General features: G+C 44.1%; 1 protein-coding gene across 14 annotated transcripts in view; it reads left to right on the top strand.

Moving 5' to 3' along the window:
- Positions 1-22,799, top strand: part of LOC137418692 (liprin-beta-1) — a 101,605-nt gene that overhangs the window by 64,646 nt on the left and 14,160 nt on the right. For all 14 annotated transcript variants that reach the window (XR_013624261.1, XM_068104785.2, XM_078783048.1 and 11 more), the window contains 9 exons: positions 3,599-3,731; positions 4,931-5,033; positions 6,330-6,458; positions 6,700-6,850; positions 7,757-7,868; positions 8,340-8,428; positions 15,849-15,968; positions 20,605-20,721; positions 20,814-21,002. Coding sequence is in view for 13 of the 14 variants with exons in the window: in XM_068104785.2 (XP_067960886.2) it covers positions 3,599-3,731; positions 4,931-5,033; positions 6,330-6,458; positions 6,700-6,850; positions 7,757-7,868; positions 8,340-8,428; positions 15,849-15,968; positions 20,605-20,721; positions 20,814-21,002 (1,143 nt within the window). In the remaining variant the exon portion in view is untranslated. The remainder of the gene's footprint in view (positions 1-3,598; positions 3,732-4,930; positions 5,034-6,329; positions 6,459-6,699; positions 6,851-7,756; positions 7,869-8,339; positions 8,429-15,848; positions 15,969-20,604; positions 20,722-20,813; positions 21,003-22,799) is intronic.

The following is a 22,799-nucleotide window of genomic DNA, read 5'->3' on the forward strand; positions in this document are numbered from 1 at the left end:
CTGACAAACTGCATCACTGAAATAAAATCCTGGCTTCAAATCAACTTCCTCAAACTTAACTGTGATAAATCTGAAATAATCATCATTGGCCCAAAAACGCTCACCAAGTCCACCCATAACTTTGCCCTCAACATCGACGGTTTCCCAGTATCCACCTCCCCTCACATCCGGAATCTTGGCATCATCTTTGACCAAACCCTCTCCTTCGACAAATACACTAAACAGATCACAAAGACAGCCTTCTTTCACCTGAAAAACATCGCCCGTCTCCGTCCATCCCTCTCCTCCGTGGCTGCAGAAACCCTCATCCACGCCTTCATCACTTCCCGTCTGGACTACTGCAATAGCCTCCTTTATGGTTCACCCTCAACAATCACCAATAAACTCCAATACATTCAGAACTCCGCTGCCCGTCTACTCACCCATTCCCGGACCCATGACCACATCACCCCCGTCCTTTACAAGCTTCACTGGCTCCCCATCTCCCAGAGAATCCAGTACAAAATCCTCCTCTTGACCTACAAAGCCCTCCATAACCTGGCCCCATCCTACCTGGCTGACCTCCTCTCCAGACACACTCCCACCCGTAACCTCCGCTCTGCTGGTACCAACCTCCTGACCCCCCCCCCCCCCCCCCATCCGGACCAAATTTAGATCCTGGGGGGACAGGGCCTTCTCCATCGCTGCTCCCACCCTCTGGAACTCGCTACCTCACACCATCAGAGACTCCTCCTCACTCACCACATTCAAAACCTCACTCAAGACCCACCTGTTCAACACTGCATTCAACATTTAACCCACAGCATCTAACCCCTGACTATCTCCTCTCCTTCTCCCTCCTTTGTGCTTTGAATATTTCCCTATTGATTCTTCTTTTTTTGCAATTGTTTTTATGTTTTGCTATGCATTATGTTTTGCACTCTGTCAAAGCATCTTTGGGCTTCCTGAAAAGCGCTATATAAAATAAATGCATTATTATTATTATTATTATTAAGATCGAGGCTCGTGTAACAGCTAGCACATTAAACACACATTAGCACATAAACACAAAAAACAGAAACAGACACATGAAACAATAAAGGGAGGGGGAGACAAGATGGGGAGAGAGAGGGAAGCACAACAGTAGAGAACAGGGAGATCAGGAGATCTGTGGGAGGGAGAGGGCTGGGGGAGGGGGGAAGGGGGAGGGAAGGGGTACACGGTATAAAACAAATTGATACCACTGGGAATTTCAGCAATAAATGGTTCAGGTCCGAATCCATATCTGGTCTATTAGTGGGATACAAAATGTAAACTGTTCAGTGGTGCAAATACATGGCTAAATACACAATAAATTTTGATGGTACAGGCACACAATGGTATACTCTTTGAAAGATGCACAGGTATCTTTAGAACTCACATTGTAAATGCAGTCGGCACAACTGGCTTTGCATCCTCATCCAAAGGGCTTGCGTCTTCCAAGATGCAGCGGCCCTGCCGGAATTTCATCACGACGGATGTTTTTAGTTGTTTGAGTCGGGAAAACTATCGGGCCAATCCACTTAAGTTAAAAACACCTGATGATTTACTCTTTAAAAAAAATTTACTCTTAAAAAAGATGCATACCCTTCAAGGTGAGGGTTGAAGGTGTTATTCTGTGCCAAAATTTCTGTTCATTAATTCCATTATACTTTCAAATGCACACCATGGATGTACTGTACAGTTTTGTCTCAAACGCATATTCACACCAAACAAACCAACACTCTCACCACAACTATCGGGGATGCCTCTTTGCGGTGGTTGTACCCCAAATACAAGTTGGGGGCCAAATGTTCCCCATTTCTTCCCTGCTGCCCGGATTCGTCAGGGCAGCACAGTAACAGCTAGAGAGTTGATCAGTCCACCTGGACCGGCCCTTTCCCTCTTGTTTCTCTCTTTCTCCTTCTCCTTCTCCTTCTCCTTCTCTCTCTCTCTCTCTCTCTCTCTCTCTCTCTCTCTCTGTCTCCTCCCTCTCTCTAACTCTGTCGTGGCCCTGACTTTGTGAAGGTGGAGGTACACCATCCTGGGTATGGGGGATCTCTGGATCACTCTTGGGAGATCGATCGGCTGTCTCCATACCGCGGGCTTGTTCGAGAGAACTCTCCGGAGCTAAACTACATGACCAAAAGTATGCGGACACCCCTTCTAATTAGTGGATTCGGCTGTTTCAGCCACACCTATTGCTGACAGGTATATATAATCAAGCATGCAGCCATGCAATCTCCATAGACAAACATTGGCAGTAGAATGGGCCGTACTGAAGAGCTCAGTGACTTTCAACATGGCACCGTCATAGGATGCCACCTTTCCAACAAATCAGTTCGTCAAATTTCTGCCCTGCTAGAGCTGCTCTGGTCAACTGTAAGTGCTGTTATTGTGAAGTGGAAACGTCTAGGAGCAACAACAGCTCAGCCGCAAAGTGCTAGGCCATTCAAGCTCACAGAACGGGACCGCCGAGTACTGAAGCATGTAGCGCATAAAAATCGTCCTTTCTCAGATGCAACACTCACTACTGAGTTCCAAACTGATTCTGGAAACAACGTCAGCACAACTGTTTGTCGGGAGCTTCATGAAATGGGTTTCCATGGCCGAGCAACCGTACACAAGCCTAGGATCACCATGCGCAATTCCAAGCGTGAGCTAAAGTGGTGTAAAGCTCGCCGCCATTGGACTCTGGAGCAGTGGAAACGCGTTCTCTGGAGTGATGAATCACGCTTCACCATCTGGCAGTCTGACGGACGAATCTGGGTTTGGCGGATGCCAGGAGAACGCGACCTGCCCGAATGCATAGTGCCAACTGTAAAGTTTGGTGGAGGAGGAATAATGGTCTGGGGCTCTTTTTCATTGTTCAGGCTCGGCCACTTAGTTCCAGTGAAGGGAAATCTTAACGCTTCAGCATACAATGACATTCTAGACGATTGTGTGCTTCCAACTTTGTGGCAACAGTTTGGGGAAGTCCTTTTCCTGTTTCAGCATGACATGCTCCCGTGCACAAAGCAAGGTCCATACAGAAATGGTTTGTCGAGATCGGTGTGGAAGAACTTGACTGGCCTGCACAGAGCCCTGACCTCAATCCTATAGAACACCTTTGGGATGGTGTTCCCAAAGTGGAACGCCGACTGCGAGCCAGGCCTAATCGCCCAACATCAGTGCCCAACCTCACTAATGCTCTTGTGGCTGAATGGAAGCAAATCCCCGCAGCAATGTTCCAACATCTAGTGGAAAGCCTTCCCAGAAGAGTGGAGGCTGTTATAGCAGCAAAGGGGGGACCTACTCCATATTAATGCCCATGATTTTGGAATGAGATGTTCGATGTTTGGGTGTCCACATACCTTTGGTCATGTAGTGTATATAACAACAACAACAACACTCTCACCACCATTGCTCCACCATGTTGTTTTCCACCTGCTTGAGCATTGCAATTGTGCTGCAATTGTGTTTCAAAATTGTGTTGCAAAAACTCAACTTGCAATTGCGTTTCAACTTGTGTCTTCCACATGTGCCAAGAAATAGTCAAAACAAATGCTGCCTCCATCATGATGACTCCATCCCTATCGTGAAAAGTCGAATGTTCCGACAGGAAGCTCCGGGGGAACTAAAGAGGCAGAACATCCGAAAACCGCAGAAGAGACTGTCGTTCAGGAGCAGTTTCTTTCGGAAGAAAAAGGAAACGAAAAAACCTTTCCCAGTGGGTTCAGATTCCAAGCACCAAGGTGAGGCGCCTGGGAAATCGTTTGGCAATTGCGATGGCGAAACATTTAATAAGGCTTGCCAGGAAACTAAGTAATGATGTCAAACAAAGAGATAATTTGTTGTGAAATGAGGCCCCAGGGTGTGCCTCCCTCGCTGGACAGAGAACCTATCATTAAGACTTGCGAGCCAGGACTGGAGGGAGTAATGCCAACCTTGGGTTTTTACATCAAAACGCCATCGATTTGCAACGGCTTTCAAAAATAATCTTTGAAACTTCTATCGAGATGATAATTGATTCACTTTCTTGGAGACAAATGAATTGTATATTTTTTGGGTGTCACTGTAATTACTTCAAACACCGAAGGTGGATGGATGAAGGTTCTGTTTTCACCCCTGTCTGTCCGTTTGTGAACAAAATATTTCAAAAAGTTGTGGACAGATTCGGAAGAAATTTGGCAGAGATGTATCGCATGTCACAAGGATGAAATGATCGATTTTGGTGAAGATCCGGATTCGGATCCGGCTACTAGAATTTTAAAGTGATTCTTCACCATTGGGAGATAGGGCCAAAAACGATGCATAGCGGGATATCTGAAAAAGTTGTGGACGGATTTGGACAAAACTTGGTGGAGAGGTGGTTGGGTGTCTGACAAGGACGATTCAATTTTGGTGAAGATCCGGATCCGGCTAGTATAATTTTTACACTGATTCTTCACCATTGAGTGATATGGCCAACCAGGTAGAGGTATGCTCTCTACTGAGTGCCATGCTAGTTTGTGTCTGTTTGTTTGTCTGTCTGTTTGTGAACAGGATATCTCAAAAGGTTGTGGACGGATTCGGACAAAATTTGGTGGACAGTTTTGGTATGTGACAAGGACGAACTTGATTCGAATTTGGTGAAGATACAGATCTGGATCCCAAATTTTTTAAATCTTAAAGTGATTCTTCATCATTGAGAGATGGGGTCAAAAACTGTATATAGTACGATATTTAAAAAAATGATGGATGGATTTGAACGAAACTTGGTGGACAGATTGGGAAGGTAACAAGAACAAGCCGATTAGAGCTTGGTTCAGGTCCAGATCCATATCCGGTCCATCATTGGGATACAAAACGAAAAAGGTTCAACCTTGCCAAGGTACGCGCTCTACCAAATACCGTTCTAGTTTAATATGAAATGGACTTTACACAATTTATGTTGGAATCGGTTGATTTACAGGTGAAAATGTAAGCCGTGGCTTTAGGAAGGACGTGAACTCGGGAGCGCAAGCCTCCAATGATGCGGACAAGAAACTACGTGGAATTAAACGTCTTGTCGGGAGGTAAGTGATACCTGTGCTGATATTTAACTGTCATATCCATCATGAAGTTAGAGATATCATTTATCAGTACAGTTGATTAACTCAGATATCCTTTGGGATATCTGAGATTGTGACGTGACTCAGATATCCTTTGGGAAGATTGTGACGTCACAACTGATGGTTTCACTTCCATATGATTAGTGATAGGTCAGTCATACTGGTACTGATGTTGAATTCAAACCTCCTGATAATTTATCTTTGAATCATTGCCTCGTTTACTTGGAACTCTGAGTGATTCTGTTGGTCATTTTGTCGGCGATATTCTCAGAAGAGAATTAAACTCAAATTCAAAAATTATCTAGTTCTTAATTTTGCATCCTTTAAGAGAAGGTCACTTCCGTTTCATCAGCCAATCACGGACCCACAAGTCGAGAGAAATTCCTGGAAAAATTCATGAAATTGCTTTTGCTGCTAATTGTTGCATGTTAATTTTTTTCACAAAAACACATTTCATATTTGTACTTATTGTACTAATTGATCAAATCCAGTTCTTCCAGGTTTCTATTAGTTGATATTTGTTTCACTTTAAATTCAATCAATTTATTATACTCTTAAAGAATATTTGTCAATTATTTCATTGTTGCTAATAATTCGTATATGCACAAATCTCTTGGTAGTTCTACTAATTGTTGAGTCCCAAAGTCATTTATCTTTAACATTCATTACTTGCAAAATCGAAGATTTTTCATATATATTGATTGGTTTTGTGTGTTATTCTGTCTGTTTGTCTGTTTGTCTGTCTATCAATCGTCCACAGGTCACAATTTTAAACCGATATTCACGAAATTTCAAAAAATGGTAGAATTTGTCACGAAGAAGCAGTCTATTGTTTTTGAGGTCAAAGGTCAAAGGTCACCTTGAGGTCAAATTTTTAAAATTGTCATTTTTCATCCAATTGACTTGAATGTTGAACAGCATTTGCATATTGAGTCACGAAATTGGAAAACAGCTATTTTTGAGGTCAAAAGGTCAAAGGTCAACACAAGGTCAAACTTCTAAAATCAATTTTCCTCTGAAAAATCATCAATTTTGATCTGATGGAATCAAGCTTTGATTAATATTGTCGATTTAAATATTAATGAAATGGACAATTTGATGTATCCATGGCAACCTTTTTTTTTGAGGGGGGTGGATTTTGCAAGTATTGTGCTCTGTACGACATCTTTCTTGTTTTTACCCATTCATCATATTTTTATAACATTTGATAAATTAACAATGAATTCTTAAGTCTCCCATCCTCGTTATGCTGGGGAGTAGGCTACGAAAAGCTCCAGGACTGCAACCAAACAGCAAACATCTTCTGGTATCATCATGGCAACCAAACAGCTTGCAGCTTACTTCTGGTTCTCGCTGGAGTTGGGCGATGGAGCATCCGTTTACTACAGGGTTTGTCTTTGAGGAAACTATACCTCGTCTACATAATTATTGTGATGAAAAACATACATGTAATCCTGCAGCACATAACCTCCCCTCACCATCATCCTTTACACTGTACCTGGCACAATGTCCAACAATGCATCATGTTGTACTAATTCCAACTTTGCTGCCATCGCCCTGCAGGGCTGGCTATTTTCTGCATTCCACACTATTCCATTGGATCCATATATGAATGGTCTGCCCTGCTCAGGGAAGCTCTGGAAGGCTTTGCTGCCTGGACCACTGAACAGGTCTGTGCTTGGCTCCATGACCTGGGCCTAGGAATGTACGTTCGACTTGCACGGCAGTGGATCGACTCTGGGCAAATGATGCTTCAAGCCTCGCCACGGGAACTGGAGAGGGTGAGTGCTGGAAAAAAAACTGGGAAACACAGGTCAGCTTTTCAGAGAGTGCGACATCTGATAGATCTGCAGGTCTGAAGATAGACAAATACTGAATTGCTACTTGTAAAATCTAATATTTTTCAAGTATATTGGTTGGTCTTGTGCATTATTCTGTCTGTCTGTTTGTATGTCAATTGTCTACAGGTCACAATTTTAAACCAATCTTCACAAAACTTCATCACACGGGAGAGTTGGTCATAAGGAAGAAGCCTATTGATTTTGAGGTCAAAGGTCATCTTGAGGTCAAATTTCTATAATTTACATTTTTCATCTGATCGACTTGAAAGTTCAATAGCATTTGCATATTGAGCTGATAAATTGGGAAAACAACAAATTTTTTGGTCAAAAGGTCAAAGGTCAACTCAAGGTCAAACTTCTAAAATCATCAATTTTAATCTGAACAATTGTCACTTTTCATCTGATTAACCTGAAACTTAAAGAGCAATTGCATAGTGCATCACGGAATTGGAAAACCAACTATTTTGGGGGCAAAAGGTCAAAGGTCAACTCAAGGTCAAACTTCTAAAATCATTAATTTTCGTCTGAAAAATTGTCCATTTTCATCCCATTAACTTGACAATTAAACAGCAATTGCAAAGTGCCTCATTGAATTGGGAAAGCAACTATTTTGGGGGCAAAAGGTCAAAGGTCAACTCAAGGTCAAACTTCTAAAATCATTAGTTTTCGTCTGAAACATATTCACTTCTCATCTGATTGAACCTAGCTTTGATTACGATAGTCAATTTAAATCTTAATGAAATGGACAATTTGATGTATCCATGGCAACTTTATTGGGGGGAAGAGGGGTGGATTATGCAAATATCGTGCTCTGCACGATGTCTTTCTTGTTTACCTGATGGACAGGGGCTTGGCTTGAAGCGGCCATTACACAGGAAGAAGCTGACGTTGGCACTGCAAGCCATCGGATCTGGAGAGGAGGGTGGCTGGGGACAGCTGGACTACACATGGGTCATATGTATGGTCATACAGAAGTGCATCCTGTTACCTTCACGTGCACCATCACAGCCAATTAACTCACGAAAACACTATATGTTAAGACAATGGATTGTTGTTTAATTATATTATAACACGAGTTACCTTACATGGAACTTCGCCACCATAGGAGGCCATAGTAGGTTAGTGTGTGCCAGCACCCTGACCAAATTTTCAATTCCTTTCCTAATCGACAAGGGAATGGCATGAGCAGCATATACCTGCCCCTTAAAATGATGTAATCATCAGGTGCTGCATACGCATAAAAGCCTTGCAGAGGTAACAAATTTGGTTATCTGTGTAATATCAGGGTTGAAGTCTTTAAAATGTTCAGAACCTCCCACATCATCACAAAACACATCAGCAATCAACTAAAAGTTTCTCTGACTGTCATCAAATACAAATTGTTATACATTACAAGGTGATATTCTAATGAATGCTCATTACCGCACAGGTTGGCTGGACGATGTCGGGCTACCACAGTACAAGGAAACATTCCATGAGGCACGTGTCGACGGCCGCATGTTGCACTACATGACTGTGGTAAGGCACATTAATCCTCTCCGCTTCACACTATATGAACTCCCTGCACAATCTACACCATCTACAGTGCATATAGAAAGTGTACAACCTTTTTCAAAATTTTCACCTTTTGTTGCCTATAGCCTGGAATAAAATTACATTAAATCAGACTTTTTCCACCTTTATTTACATATCATAACTCAAAACTTCCAAGTCATTGTCATTCGTAACCAAGACAACAAAGTGAAAAATAAATTCTACAAATTTCAGGAAAAATTAAGTAAAAATACAAAACTAGAATATCTTCGTTGGATAATTGCCCACCCCCCTTATAATAGCAATTGTGAATTAGCTCAGGTGTAACCAATCGCATTCAAAATGACACACCAAGTTCATTGGCCTCCATCTGTGTTAAATTGTAGTGATTCTGATTATTTCAGAATAAAATCAGATGTTCCTGTAGATTTCCACTGTCAGGTAGTGCATTTCACAGCAAACACTCAACCATGAGCACCAAGGAGCTTTCAAAAAACCTCTGGGATAAAGTTGTGGAAAAGCACAGATCAGAGGATGGGCATAAAAAATATTTCAATGGTCTTGACTATCCCATGGAGCACAGTCAAGACAATCGTCAAGAAGTGGAAGGCGTGTGGTACCACCAAGACCCTGCCTAGATCAGGCCGTCCCTCCAAACTGGATGATCAAGCAAAGAGGAGACTGATCAGAGGCCACCAACAGGCAATGTCAACTTTAAAAGAGCTACAGGCTTTCATGGCAAAAACTGGTCACTGTGTGCATGTGACAACAGTATCCCAAGCACTCCACAAGTCTGGCATGTATGGCAGGGTGGCAAGAAGGAAGCCATTTCTAAAAAAAAAGTCCACCTTGAGTCCCATTTGAGGTATGCAAAAAACCACTCCGAAGATTCTGAAGCCATGTGGCAGAAAGTGTTGTGGTCTGACGAAACCAAGATGGGACTTTATTGCCAAAATGCAAAATGTTACATTTGACGTAAATCCAACAGCACATACCCAAACAACACCATCCCTACTGTGAAGCATGGTGGTGGCAGCATCATGTTATGGGGATGTTTCTTATCAGCAGGGACTGGGGAACTTGTCAGGATAGAAAGGAAAATGGATGGAGCAAAATACAGAAAAATTATAGAGGAAAACCTGCTGCCCTCTACAAGAAAGCTGAAATTGGGATGGAAGTTCACCTTTCATCATGACAACGCCCCGAAGCACAAAGCCAAAGCTACACTGGAGTGGCTAAGGGTCAAAAAGATAAATGTCCTCGAGTGGCCAAGTCAGAGCCCCGACCGAAATCAAATCGAAAATCTGTGGCATGACTTGAAGATTGCTGTCCATCAACACTCCCCATGCAACTCGACTGAGCTTGAACAATTTTGTACAGAAGAAAAGGCAAATATTGCCCAATAAAGGTGTGCAAAGTTGGTAGAGACCTATCCTAACAGACTCATGGCTGTAATTGCTGTCAAAGGTGCTTCCACCAAGTATTAACTCAGGGGGGTGAACACTTATCCAACCAAGATATTCTAGTTTTGTATTTTAAAATTAATTTTCTGAAATTTGTAGAATTTGTTTTTCACTTGGAAGTTGTGGGTTACGATGTGTAAATAAAGGTGGAAAAAGTCTGATTTCATGCAATTTGATTCCAACCTACTGTATAAGACAACAAAAGGTGAAAATTTTGAAAGGGGGTGTCGACTTTCTATGGTTTCTTTTCTGTATTTCTGTAGACTTTTCTGTATTCATGCTGTATTGAAGCAAATATTAAAACAAACATATTATTTCATTAACTTATGCACTGGTATTTTAATACAAACATTTTGCTTCCCAAAAGGCAATTTGTAAGTATGAGGGTTACTTTTAAACAAGTTTGCCATGATGATTACAATAATTATGTACGAGGTGTAATTGAAAGGTTCCAATGCTAATTGCTATGTAGATACTGTTTCAGAAATCCTCAGATTCCTCTATATTTCCTCCGTGCTACTCTGTCCAGCACTTTGACAAGACTGACTTCCGTCATGCTGGCACCATCTGTTTTTGTTAGTAACTTCACCCACCATTCTAACGCTCTTGTATGACTGGTTCTGTAAACCTTTCTGTAACCTTATACAGTTCTTCTGATGTACCATCTCTCCCTTGTGATAATGACATCATATGCATCTTGCTCTCTGTTAAAGAAGAATCATTACTAACAAACCATCCAACTCTCTTTTCTTCATCTGTGAAGGCTTCAACCTTCACCATGCCACATGGTCAACCAGTCAAGTTAAAAGGCAAACCGAATTGAAATTACTTTAATGAAGGAGTTTTCCAGTGAAGGAAGATGAGAAGGTAACTTTAGCTTCCTCTACAAGGCCCACAACAAACGTACATCTGTTACTTGGGACGCCAGGCAGCAGTACCATTCTAATCTGTAAGTTAAACTAAACTTCAATTGTCATCATGCCACCTGGCTGGGTGTGGGTACCTCTCGCACAAGCCATGGCACTTCAGCAAAGGACTTCTGCGACTCATTAGGACTGGCACAATCTGTCAAGTTTCCTGACTCGGATATCAGTTAACGGAACATCATCTCTTCGAGACTTCTTTATGACTAACTTCCCTGCAAATGTCTGCTGTTCTTCTTCTGCTCCAATCGGTTCATCTGAACATTTCCTTGTTAAAGTGAACATCTCTCTGACCATTCTCAGAGAGCCTCCTCAGCGTCGACGAGTCTGGCATTTCACTCAGGCTGACTGGCACGGTCTTCAAGCAGCCATCAATCACCTGGACTGGTCTCCCATCTCTACTGCCTCTGACATCAACCAATCCTGAAAATTATTCCAAAGAAAATTGCTCTCTCTCATGCACAGATTTATCCCACCTCGTCTTCAGTTGTCATTACCTTCCTCCCGTGCATGGTACACGGAATCTTGTGGTGAGGTACTTCCCCTGAAACAACTTGCCTTCACCTCCTGGAAGGCAAATCCAACTGAAGGCAGTTTCAGTTCCTTCCACATAGCTCGGAACAAGTGTGTGTCTACCCTCAGGAGAGCCAGGAAACGATGTCTCTCTAATCGCAAGAGTGAACTCTCACCTGTCTCCCCCCTTCAAATCCTGGTAGCGTCTGGTCAGATCTGTTTCTGGTGTTTGTTTCCCCCATCCCCTCCCTTACCTAAAACGGCTACACAGCTGACACGGCACGTGAAAATGCTGAATGCCTCAACTCTTTGTTTTCCTCAAAATCTTGTCCCGAACCCGTCTCTCTCTGTACCCACCTTACCCAGTCGAACCCAGCTGCTCCTGTACTTGTGTCCTCTCCTGACAAGGTTGAGAGGTTTCTGTCAAACTTTGACTCTGATTCTGCAACTGGACCAGACTGGAAAGGCCACGGATCCTAAAATCCTGCTCTGCCGCTCTATCTCACCCTCTCTCTGTTCTCTTCACCCTCTCTTTTGCTCAAGGTCATCTGCCATCTGCTTGGAAATCAGCCAACTTTACCGCTTTACACAAAAAGGTGCAAAAATATATCCTTGCAACTATCACTATCAACCAATCAGCCTGCTCCCAATACTCAGCAAGGTCATGGAATCCATCATTGCTTCTGATATTAAATCCTGCCTCTTCTCCAATGGCTTGATCTCTGATCATCAATTTGGTTTCAGACCAGGTCACTCTACTCTGAACATGCTGCTTCTGCTGTCTCAACAATGGATGGAGGTCCTCAATGCCAAAAAGGAAATCAGAGCAGTCTCCCTTGACATATCTCGTGCCTTCGATATGGTCTGGCACCCCACCCTGTTCTCCAAACTCTCCTCTTATGATGTCCATGGAAATCTCCATGCATTGTCGATTTTGTTATTTTATTTTTGGTCGAGTTTAATTGTTTCTGTCTTCTACACAGGATTAGTTAAAGTTTGATAAATAGGGTGAAAAAATACTTTAACAACCAATAAAGAGCGTTATCATTTGTAGTTGATCAAGTACTCAATCCAAGCACCACGCCTCTAAATGGCAGCTGCCAGACGGACCCTGTCAAAGTTGTCAATGATTCAACTGAGAACTGGAGCTGGTATGCGTCATGTTATTTTTCAACTCCTGCAGTGTGTGTACGTTGTTTTCGTAGATTTTGCCTTTGAAGGACCCCATGGGTAGAAGTCGAGAGGAGATAGATCTGGGGAGTAGGGAGGCCATGGGTTGTCTGTCCATCAAAAAATGAGTCAATCACCTGGGAAATGTGGAGTCAAATACACCAAAGCACCATTGGACTGAGAGGTGGTGCACTGTCTTGCTAGAAGATAACTGACTTCATTGTGAAGTCTTCCTTCTTCCGAAGTACAAGAAGGAATCTTCTCTGCAGCACGTCGATGTATCTATCTGAGTTGATGTTCACTGTTTGTCTGGCTTTGTTCTCAAAGAAGAAAGGTCATATTATACCGATATGTATGAAAGCAAACCAAACCGTTACTTTCGCTACAGAAACTGGTTGTTCCATATGTTCGTGCAGTTGGTGTTCTGTCCAGTTGGTGTTGAGAAATTGGAAGCACCCAAGCTCAATTTGAAGTGTCATAGCAGAGGAGTTGAATACATATCGACTCAAGACATGTCAGCTTTTTCTTTTTAATAATTTTGTAAACATTTCTAAAAAGAAACATTCCACTTTGACATGATGGGGTATTATGTGTCGAACAGTGACAAAAAAAAGTGGTTTCTACATCATGAAGCCGAGCTAGGTGTGAGGCAGGAGCACCAGCCCAGAGGGAGAGCAGTATTCCATTGAGCTACGGATGAAAGCTTTGGAAGTCGTAAGGCGCGCAGAGGTGCCAAGGAAGGACTTCACACGATGGAGGATGCCTAGTCAGTGACTGGCTTTGGAGGCCAGCTTGGAAATGTGGTTTTCCCAGGAAAGATCATGGAAGATAGTGAGACCCAAAAGCTGGAGTGACAGACCTTCTTAGAGAGGATTGTTGAGAAAGTAGATGGGAGGGTTTTCCAGAATATCTTTTCGGTGAGACAAAGTGAGAGTGTGAGATTTGTCAGGATTGAAAGACATGTTCCCCTTGTTTCACCAGTTTGTGATTTTATGCAGATCTGCAGAGAGAAGAGGCTGCTCCCTGTCAATCTGAGGGATGAGATATGGAGTGGCAGAGGGTGGAATCATCAGCAAAAAGATAGAGAGGATTTTCCAGAGAGTCAGAGAAATCATTAATAAAAAACCAGAAAAATCACAGGGCCTAGAACACTGACTTGAGGAACTCCAGCCTGGACAGGAAGAGGAGATGAGAGAATTTCATTTGGAGCCACAAGTTGACTGTGACAGGAGAGGAGGTCCATGAGCCAAGTGTGGAGAACTCCATGGATACAATAAGAGGAGAGTTTGGAGAGTAGGATGGGGTGCCAGACTGTATCGAAGGCATGAGTTATGTCAAGGGAGACGGCTTTGACTTCCTGTCTGGCGTTGAGTACCTCCATCCATTGTTGAGACAGCAGAAGCAGCACTTCCAGAGTAGAGTAGCCTGGTCTGAATCCAAATTGATGATCAGAGGTCAAGAACCCTCTTTTCATATTCCCGTCATGAAGTAACCCCGGGTGCCTTTGCTAGCAACAAATATAAGGATTGTTCTTTTTTTCATCAGTTATTGATCAATTGTTGATGATTCGCCAACAATTCATAGTGAAGCTCGCATGTACTGCCATTTCGGAGTATATTTTGCAGCCATACAAATTTTTCTTATTCCTTTAGTCAAGTAGAGGAATTCACAGTTGAATCGGATCTCATAATAACACTATAATTTGAGACCGTTTTAATTTTCATGCTGTTATCAGTTTATGAGGAAGAACTAAATTGGGATATTTCCTCCATCTAATCCATTTCCTCTATTCATCTCCGCTCTCCCTCTCACCCAATTATTGGACACTAGCAGAAGTACCCGGCATTGCCTGTGGGGGAGGGGAGGGGAACGGAGGGGGGAGGGGGAAGAGGAACGGGGGGGGGAGGGGAGGAGAGGGGGGAGGGGGGGGGGGGGGGGGAGGGGGGGAGGGGGAAAGGGGAGGGGGAGGGGGGAAAAGGGGGGGGAGGGGGGGAGGAGAGGGGGAGGGAAGAGGGGGAAGGGGTAGGGGGGAGGGGAGAGGGAAGGGGAGGGGAAAGGGGAGGGGGGGAAAAGGAGGGGGAAGGGGGGAGGGGAGGGGGGAAGTGGAGGGGGTAGGGGGGGGAGGAGGGGAGGGGAAGGAGGGAAGGGGAGGATGGAGGGGGGGGAGGGGAGGACGGAGGGGGGAGGGGGGACTGGGAGGGAAGGGGAGGGCCAGTCAACAATGACGTTGCAGTTCTCATGGTAGGAGAGCAGCACAACAATCGCGACATCGTCCTGCATCTTTGCAACAACAGCACGAAGTGGATTTTGGAGACTCACCGATCCTATGACGCCCTCCAGTACCAGGCGTTGCCGGGGCGGGGGGAAGGGAGACCCATGCATTCCCAACCCGTACATTCGCCCTCTCGACTCAAGCTCACTCGGACAAAAGCCTCGCACAAATTACACCGTGAAGGCCCAATGGCCATGTCTGTGCCACAAATCAAAGTACGTGAGCAAGTCTGGCCGCACTGAATTGAAAATATATAGAACGCTCGTACTCCGTGAAAAGTGAAGCCGCCGTGTCGCCATCTTGGTTAGCACGACTTGACCAACTCGCTTCGCGGATCTCGTTTCTTTTGAACGTGTCCCAGATTTTAAAAGCCAGACAACTGTTAAAATGTCATTTGTGCGGCAATAAACTGCTCCAATCGGTTACGGAAGGGTTGTGGAAAGACGTTTCACAGCTGTTTCAAAGACGTTTAATTCATATCGCACAAAATCGACACAAAACACGATCGCATAAAAGGTGAAAAAACGCAATCGCTTTTCACTCTGAATTACGTGCAAACGTGTGACGGAAATCGCCATCGCCCAGCAACCAAGAGTGCCAACCAAGATGGCGCCCGGTAGCTGCATCTCCACCTATGTGGTGTGAATTGCAATGGTCATTCTATATATTTTCAGTTCAATGGTCTGGCGGCGGGTATGGAACATCACGTGATCGCTCTGAGCGAATCAGCGAGCTGCTCTGGCACCGGCTGAGATTCCATGTATAATTTTCCTCGCTGAAATGCGCTGAGGTAAATATGAATAAAAAATATGGATCTCGTCAAATATTTTGAGGTAGGCTATGTCCTTCCCAGGCTCAATGGCCATGTCTATGCCAAATATCAAGCACGTGAGCCTCTCCGTTTAGGAGTCTATCGGTAACATTACACACACACACACAAACTGTGTTTTATATATATAGATTTCATTTGACACTTTTCCCATTGTAAAACTTTCCTCGGTCTGACTTGTAACCCGAGACCCGGGGGGTTCATCTTGTGTTGATGTTTATTTTGTGACTCCCAGGATGACCTGCTGTTGCTCAAAGTTACGAGTCAGCTGCATCATGTGAGCATCAAACGGGCGATACAGGTTCTGCGCTGGCACAGCTTCCGCCCAGACTGCCTTCACCCTCATTCATGCATGGTGAGGCAATGATCTGCTGAGCAGCCAGTCTCACCGATTAAATGATTCGCTACTCCATTCTCCCTAATCTACCATATAAAACAGTCAGTTTGTGTGTGTGTACAGGTGTCTGTCCCCCTTCATAAGGGTAGGTTTTAAAGGCCGATTTTTTAACACGAATGTTTGTTCACTACGGTCTATTTTTGAGGATAAAACAAAATCGAAAAACATTTTCAATAAAAGAGTAATTATGTCGCTTCTATTGGAATTGTAGATGGTGGCTTGCAAACCGAGCCTCAAGGGCGGTGTACAGAAGCGTTCAAAAAACAAAACAACTAGAAAAAGCAATTCGAGATTGCAGACCCTTGCCAGGACGATTTTTCAGTGGTTTTTAAGGCTTTTGTATTAAAACAAATATGGCGGCCGAACCACGTGACCGATGACGTCATTATTTATATTCTCCACCAATTTATCCCGAATGATGCTCAAGAAATTTCGTCTTGATCGGATGAAATTTTGTACTTGTCGAATTATGACGTCATAATGGAGGCACCTATGACATCATTATTAACATATTTTATTCCCCATGGAGAGTTATTTACAATGAGCTATGTCTCAATTTTTTCTATGCAGCGCTTTCGGAGATATAGAGGTTCAAAGTTTTTCGGTTTTTCCAAGATGGCGCCCATACCACGTGATCTATGACATCATAATTATCATTATAAAAAAACTCTACAGGTGGAGTTGCACCTATGGTGAAAATTTCCTGTCAATCGGACCAACGGTTGCAGAGAAAATCATATTTATTCTGTGCGGACAAACAAACAAACAAACAGACAAACAAACAAACAGACAAACAAACAAACAAACAGACAAACAAACGGGCTCAAATGCAATACCCTCTCCTCAGGTGAGGGTAATAATCCAAGGCAGAGGGAGGTGAAATTCGCTGCACGTGATGTGCAATCCGTGCATAGTAAAACTAGTGTTCATTTACATCCGTATGATGTCTTATAAATAAATAAGATATAAGCACACCTGACACTAGGCCGAGGCTTCAGACTTTGGCACACTCACGAGGCTGCACCGTCAAACTGTTCCAACTCATCATATTTGAAAGGCTTTATACTAGTATCCATATATTGCACATAATCTGCCGCTCTTATATTCTTGAACGAAAATAATTAGCTGTGCATACGGATCACTTCGCTTACAGCTTTAATGAAAAGACAGCATGTTACTGTTGATCTCCTTTAAGCTTAGAATCCAGCTTCTCTTTCTTCAATGCCAGAAACACTAGCTTTTAAAACAGGCATTTTAGGCTATCTCATCTCGATATTTTAGGCTCATCTCGATATTGAAGAGATGACCTTATAAAATGGCTCGTGATGTACGGATGTTTGTCCGTCCATAATTCCATCCGGTCATCTGTTAACATTTTGCCATTTTTGCTACTCCTCCCTTATCACCCAGCTGATTGATATGAAACTTGACACATAAAAACAACAGCAGCCCGCACAATATTTCAGCCCTCAATTTTTCCATTTTAGATCATGGGGGACCAATGGGGGGACTGATGGATTATCCCCTGAAACTTCGGATTCCTAATCATCCCTTATTTATCAACCGATTGCTCTTAAACCCAATACAGCCCTTCTACTCGATGGTCGGCAGGATTTATTGGTCTTGACATTTTGGATTTTGGATCAAGGGGGCTCCCAAGGGGGTTACCCCAAAAAACCTCAAGAGATGACCGTCAGCCCACTTTTATGGTTATATGAACACAAATTTTTGTTCCAAGTACATTGATTAGCTATCCAATGAAGTAAATCGATTATTCATTTTCATATTCAACTGTAGCATTTTTAGCTCACCTGGAACAAAAATTGTTCAGGTGAGGTATTAGCATCGTGCGGTGTCTGTCAGGCAGTCAGGCTGGATGTAAGCACTCGGAACCTATCCGAAACTACACACACAATTTCGATGAAACTCGACCACAACCTTCATCACCCATAATGTACTAAAGTTTGTTCACTGTATTAAAAAAGATCAGGCGTTTACTCCCCAAAATTTACTTTCTTCTCTGTTACATATTTTGTGCAACAAGATATTTCTGCTTTTAATTTTTAATTATTTTGTAAAACATTCTAAAAGAAACATTCCACTTTGACATTATGGGGTATTATGTGTAGATCAGTGACAAAAAATATCTCAATTTTATCAATTTTGAATTCCGGCTGTAACACAACTGTAACAGTCTCAATTTTGTCTGTCTTTGAAGTCGAAATTAACAATGTCGAAAGGTACATTCCAATAGTACATAATTCATAGACGCAGGTGCAGTGAGGATGCAAATTATGTTCAACTACGCTTCAAGGACGGCTTCACAGATGGCTTGACAGAGGGATTGGCGGAGGGCTTCACGGACGGCTTCACGGACGGCTTCACGGACGGCTTCACTGACGGCTTCACGAACGGCTTCACTGACGGCTTCACTGACGGCTTCACGGACGGCTTCACTGATGGCTTCACGGACGGCTTCACTGACGGCTTCACGGACGGCTTCACTGACGGCTTCACTGACGGCTTCACGGACGGCTTGACGGACGGCTTCACGGACGGCTTCACTGACGGCTTCACGGATGGCTTGACGGACGGCTTCACGGACGGCTTCACTGACGGCTTCACGGACGGCTTCACTGACGGCTTCACGGACGGCTTCACTGACGGCTTCACAGATGGCTTGACGGACGGCTTGACGGACGGCTTGACGGACGGCTTGACGGACGGCTTGACGGACAGCTTCACTGACGGCTTCACTGACGGCTTGACGGACGGCTTGACGGACGGCTTGACGGACGGCTTGACGGACGGCTTGACGGACGGCTTGACGGACGGCTTCATGGACGGCTTCATGGACGGCTTCACTGATGGCTTTGCTGACGGCTTCGCTGTTGGCTTCACGGACGGCTTCATGTATGGCTTCACGGAGGGCTTCACGGACGGCTTCATGGACGGCTTCACAGAGGGCTTCACGGAGGGCTTCACGGAGGGCTTCACGGAGGGCTTCACGGACGGCTTCACGGAGGGCTTCACGGACGACTTCACGGACGGCTTCACGGACGGCTTCACGGACGGCTTCACGGACGGCTTCACGGAGGGCTTCACTGACGGCTTCACTGATGGCTTCACTGATGGCTTCACGGAAGGCTTGATGGACGGCTTGACGGACGGCTTCACGGACGGCTTCACGGACGGCTTCCCGGACGGCTTTGCTGACGGCTTCACGGATGGCTTCACGGATGGCTTCACGGACGGCTTCATGTATGGCTTCATGGAGGGCTTCACAGATGGCTTCACGGACGGCTTCACGGACGGCTTGACGGACGGCTTGACGGACAGCTTGACGGACGGCTTCACGGATGGCTTCATGGACGGCTTCATGGACAGCTTCGCTGACGGCTTCACGGACGGCTTCACGGACGGCTTCACGGACGGCTTCACAGATGGCTTCACAGATGGCTTCACAGATGGCTTCACAGATAACTTCATGGACGGCTTCACGGACACCTTCTCAGATGGCTTCACGGACACCTTCTCAGATGGCTTCACGGACACCTTCACAGATGGCTTCATGGACGGCTTCACGGAAGGCTTCATGGACCGTGTTTCTTCTTTTTATACATATAAATTATATTGCAAATGTATAACTAAGGAATGCTACAAATGGTACATAATGTGGTATTTATTGATCATACTGTTTTGTATATGAAATTGGGTTTGGAGATCTGTCATGATGGCCACACAGACTGTGCCTTACCACCTCACTTCGGCTCCATACCAGCGTTCCTTACATCAATCTGTGTTAATGACCTTGCAGTCAAAAACTCGACTCCAATACCACAAACACTATGGAAGCTCAAGCAAAGTGTTTCAGCCATTTCTGGATTTCATACTGATTGTTTCCAAAGCCTCTTTGGTTCAAACACGGTGTCTCTCCAGGTTATCTGTGAAGTCGAAGAATTGTTTCTGCATGATGCACATATCATCCCAATTAAAGTTCTGAGGCATCGACACCAATGCCACACTTTTCATCTGAGATTTAAACAGGAACACTGTGTTACTGTTGTTCTGTTGGGAGACCACCTTTAGATTCCATGTCCAAAAGACATAAAACTGTATTGGCACAAGATTCTCTTGATATACGCTTACCTGCTTACCAATCTGCCGTGGGATCCTAGGATCCTGAGTTTGAATCCAGGTCGATCATTGAATTAACACCAGGTGGGTTGACTCAGCCTGTCATCCTTCCGAGGTCGGCAAATTGAGTACCAGTTCACTGGTAATTGGGGCACTGCATACAGACGAAGCAACAACAACATTGCACACAGCTCCTTTTTAGTTGTGGTCCATGGTAATGCCCTGTAAAAAATCTCACTCCCACACCACACGTCATTGGCAACACGTAGTGCTATTTTCTTTTCTTGTCACGTACTCTGCATAAAAACAAGAAAAGAAAACCATGTGTAAATATTACCAACAAAATGAATGACAACAACTGAATGAGAATAAGTTGCACTGTTGCGGGCAAATTTCACGGTAGGTTGAGGATCGAGGCTGTCGTGGTACATCACTTATCTGTGTGTGATACATCCAGGAGGCAGGTGATGTAACACGATGGAGCAATGGTCAGGTAATGGACTGGCTGCATTCCGTGGATCTCGGCGAGTTTGCTTCAAGCCTGCTGGGAAGTGGAATTCACGGCGGGCTGCTGGTGCGTACTGGCGTGTAAGACGATGGATGGGGAGCCTGGAACGGACAACAGAGTGGCATGGTAACAGACAACCTTGCTTTCTGTCCATGCAGGTTTTAGAGCCACAATTCACCATCGAGACCCTCGCCTCTCTGCTCAGCATTCCTCCTAGTAAAAGCCTCCTGCGCAGACACCTATCTACCTGTCTTAATATGCTGGTTGGGTCAAAAGCCCAGGCTCTCAAGCAGGACGTTGAAGATACACCTGGTGCCACATTACTGTCAATCTCTGCCAAGGTTAAGGTAAGATTTTTAAACCTATGTAAGGATAAGGAAAAGGGATACATTCCACAGGGCATCACAAGTTGGCTATTTAGATATATACCTCTAGCGAAGGGAAGGGGAGGATGTTTAGAGTAGGCCAGTATGACTTGAGATCCTCACTACGTTTGTTCATTCAGCCTTTAAGTTTTACATGCCAGGCTTCTAGGGTTAACCTCCTGTTGTTAGCCCGTCCCCTGCACAGCAGGAAACATGGTTTTGTAATCACTTGTGTGTGTGTGTGTCTGCCTGTGTGTCTGTCTTTGTGTCTGTCTTTGTGTCTGTCTTTGTGTCTGTCTGTGTGTCTGCCTGTGTGTCTGTCTGGGCCGTAACTTTTTTACCATTTGAATTTTGTCATCAATTTTCAACAAAGCATTATAATGAATGAATGAATGATCGTTTTAAGGCCATTTTCCCCGCTAGAGCGGGGGTTAGCCTTGCGGGCCCCATGACAATCATGGTTCCCTGTTTGAGGCAATGTTTTTTTTATGGCAATGTTTTCAACAAAGCATTATTATAATATAGAAAATACAAATGAATAATTTGGTCAAAAGGTCAAAGGTCAGCATCACATAAAATCATCCATTTTCATCCGATTGACCTAAAATTTCAATTTACCATTTGAGTTTTGTCATGAAATTTTCACCAAAGCTTTATTATGATAACTAGCATGACGCGGCGCACGTCGTTTCAGAAAGATAGGCATATTTGACCATTTCGGTGTCTTTTGGATCTTTTGGATCTTCATGGTGTTTTGGGTCTTCAGGGCCATTTGGGTCTTCATGGTCTTTTTGATCCTCTGGGCCTTTAAGGGTATTTTGGGTCTTCAGGGTGTTTTGGGTCTTTGGGGTGTTTGGGTCTTCGGGGTCTTTTGGGTCTTGGTGGCCATTTGGTTCTTCAGGGTCTTTTTGGGTCTTCAGGGATCTTTGTGGTCTTATGGGTCTTAGGGGAATTAAAGGGTCGTCAAAGGTCTTAGGGGTCTCAGCAGTCTAAACGTAATTTAGAGGGTTAATTAAGAGGATGTTCAATTTATTTGAGGAAGAAGAAGACCTTTTCGTCGCACATAAACATAACGACATAACCATTTTCGTTTGCTCTATTATAATAAGACTATCGTGACTCGGCGTGCTCTGCGTGCCTCACCACACGCCATTTTAGAGAGATAGGTATCTTTGACCATTTCGGTGTCTTTTGGGTCTTTATGGTGTTTTGGGACTTCAGGGCCATTTGTGTATTCAGAGTATTTTGGATCCTCTGGGCCTTCAAGGGTATTTTGGGTCTTTGGGGTGTTTTGGGTATTCTGTGTCTTTTGGATCTTTTGGGTCTTCATGGTGTTTTGGGTCTTCAGGGCCATTTGGGTCTTCAGGGTCTTTTTGATCCTCTGGGCCTTTAAGGGTATTTTGGGTCTTTGGGGTGGTTTGGGTCTTTGGGGTCTTTTGGGTCTTCAGTGTCTTCAGGGGCTTTTGGGTCTTAAGGGTCTTTTGTTTCCTCTAGGTCTTTAAGGGTCTTTTGGGTATTTTGGTTCTTCCGGGTATTTAAGGGTATTTTGGGTATAATGGATCTATAAGGGTCTTTGGGGTGTTTTGGGTGTTCGGGGTCTTTTTTTTTTTCTTCTTTTTTTTGTATACATAATCGAGGCTCGTGAAAGAGCTAACATTTATCACACAAACAAATCAAACAGACAAACAAACAAAGTATATAAAAAGGGGAGCGGTAGACAAGATGGGGAGAGAAGGGGAAGCACAACATAAACATTGACACAACATTTGTGAGGGACAT

The sequence above is a fragment of the Myxine glutinosa genome, chromosome 8, assembly GCF_964187855.1.
Source record: "Myxine glutinosa chromosome 8, kmMyxGlut1.1, whole genome shotgun sequence".
In the NCBI taxonomy this organism is placed as follows: Eukaryota; Metazoa; Chordata; class Myxini; order Myxiniformes; family Myxinidae; genus Myxine; species Myxine glutinosa.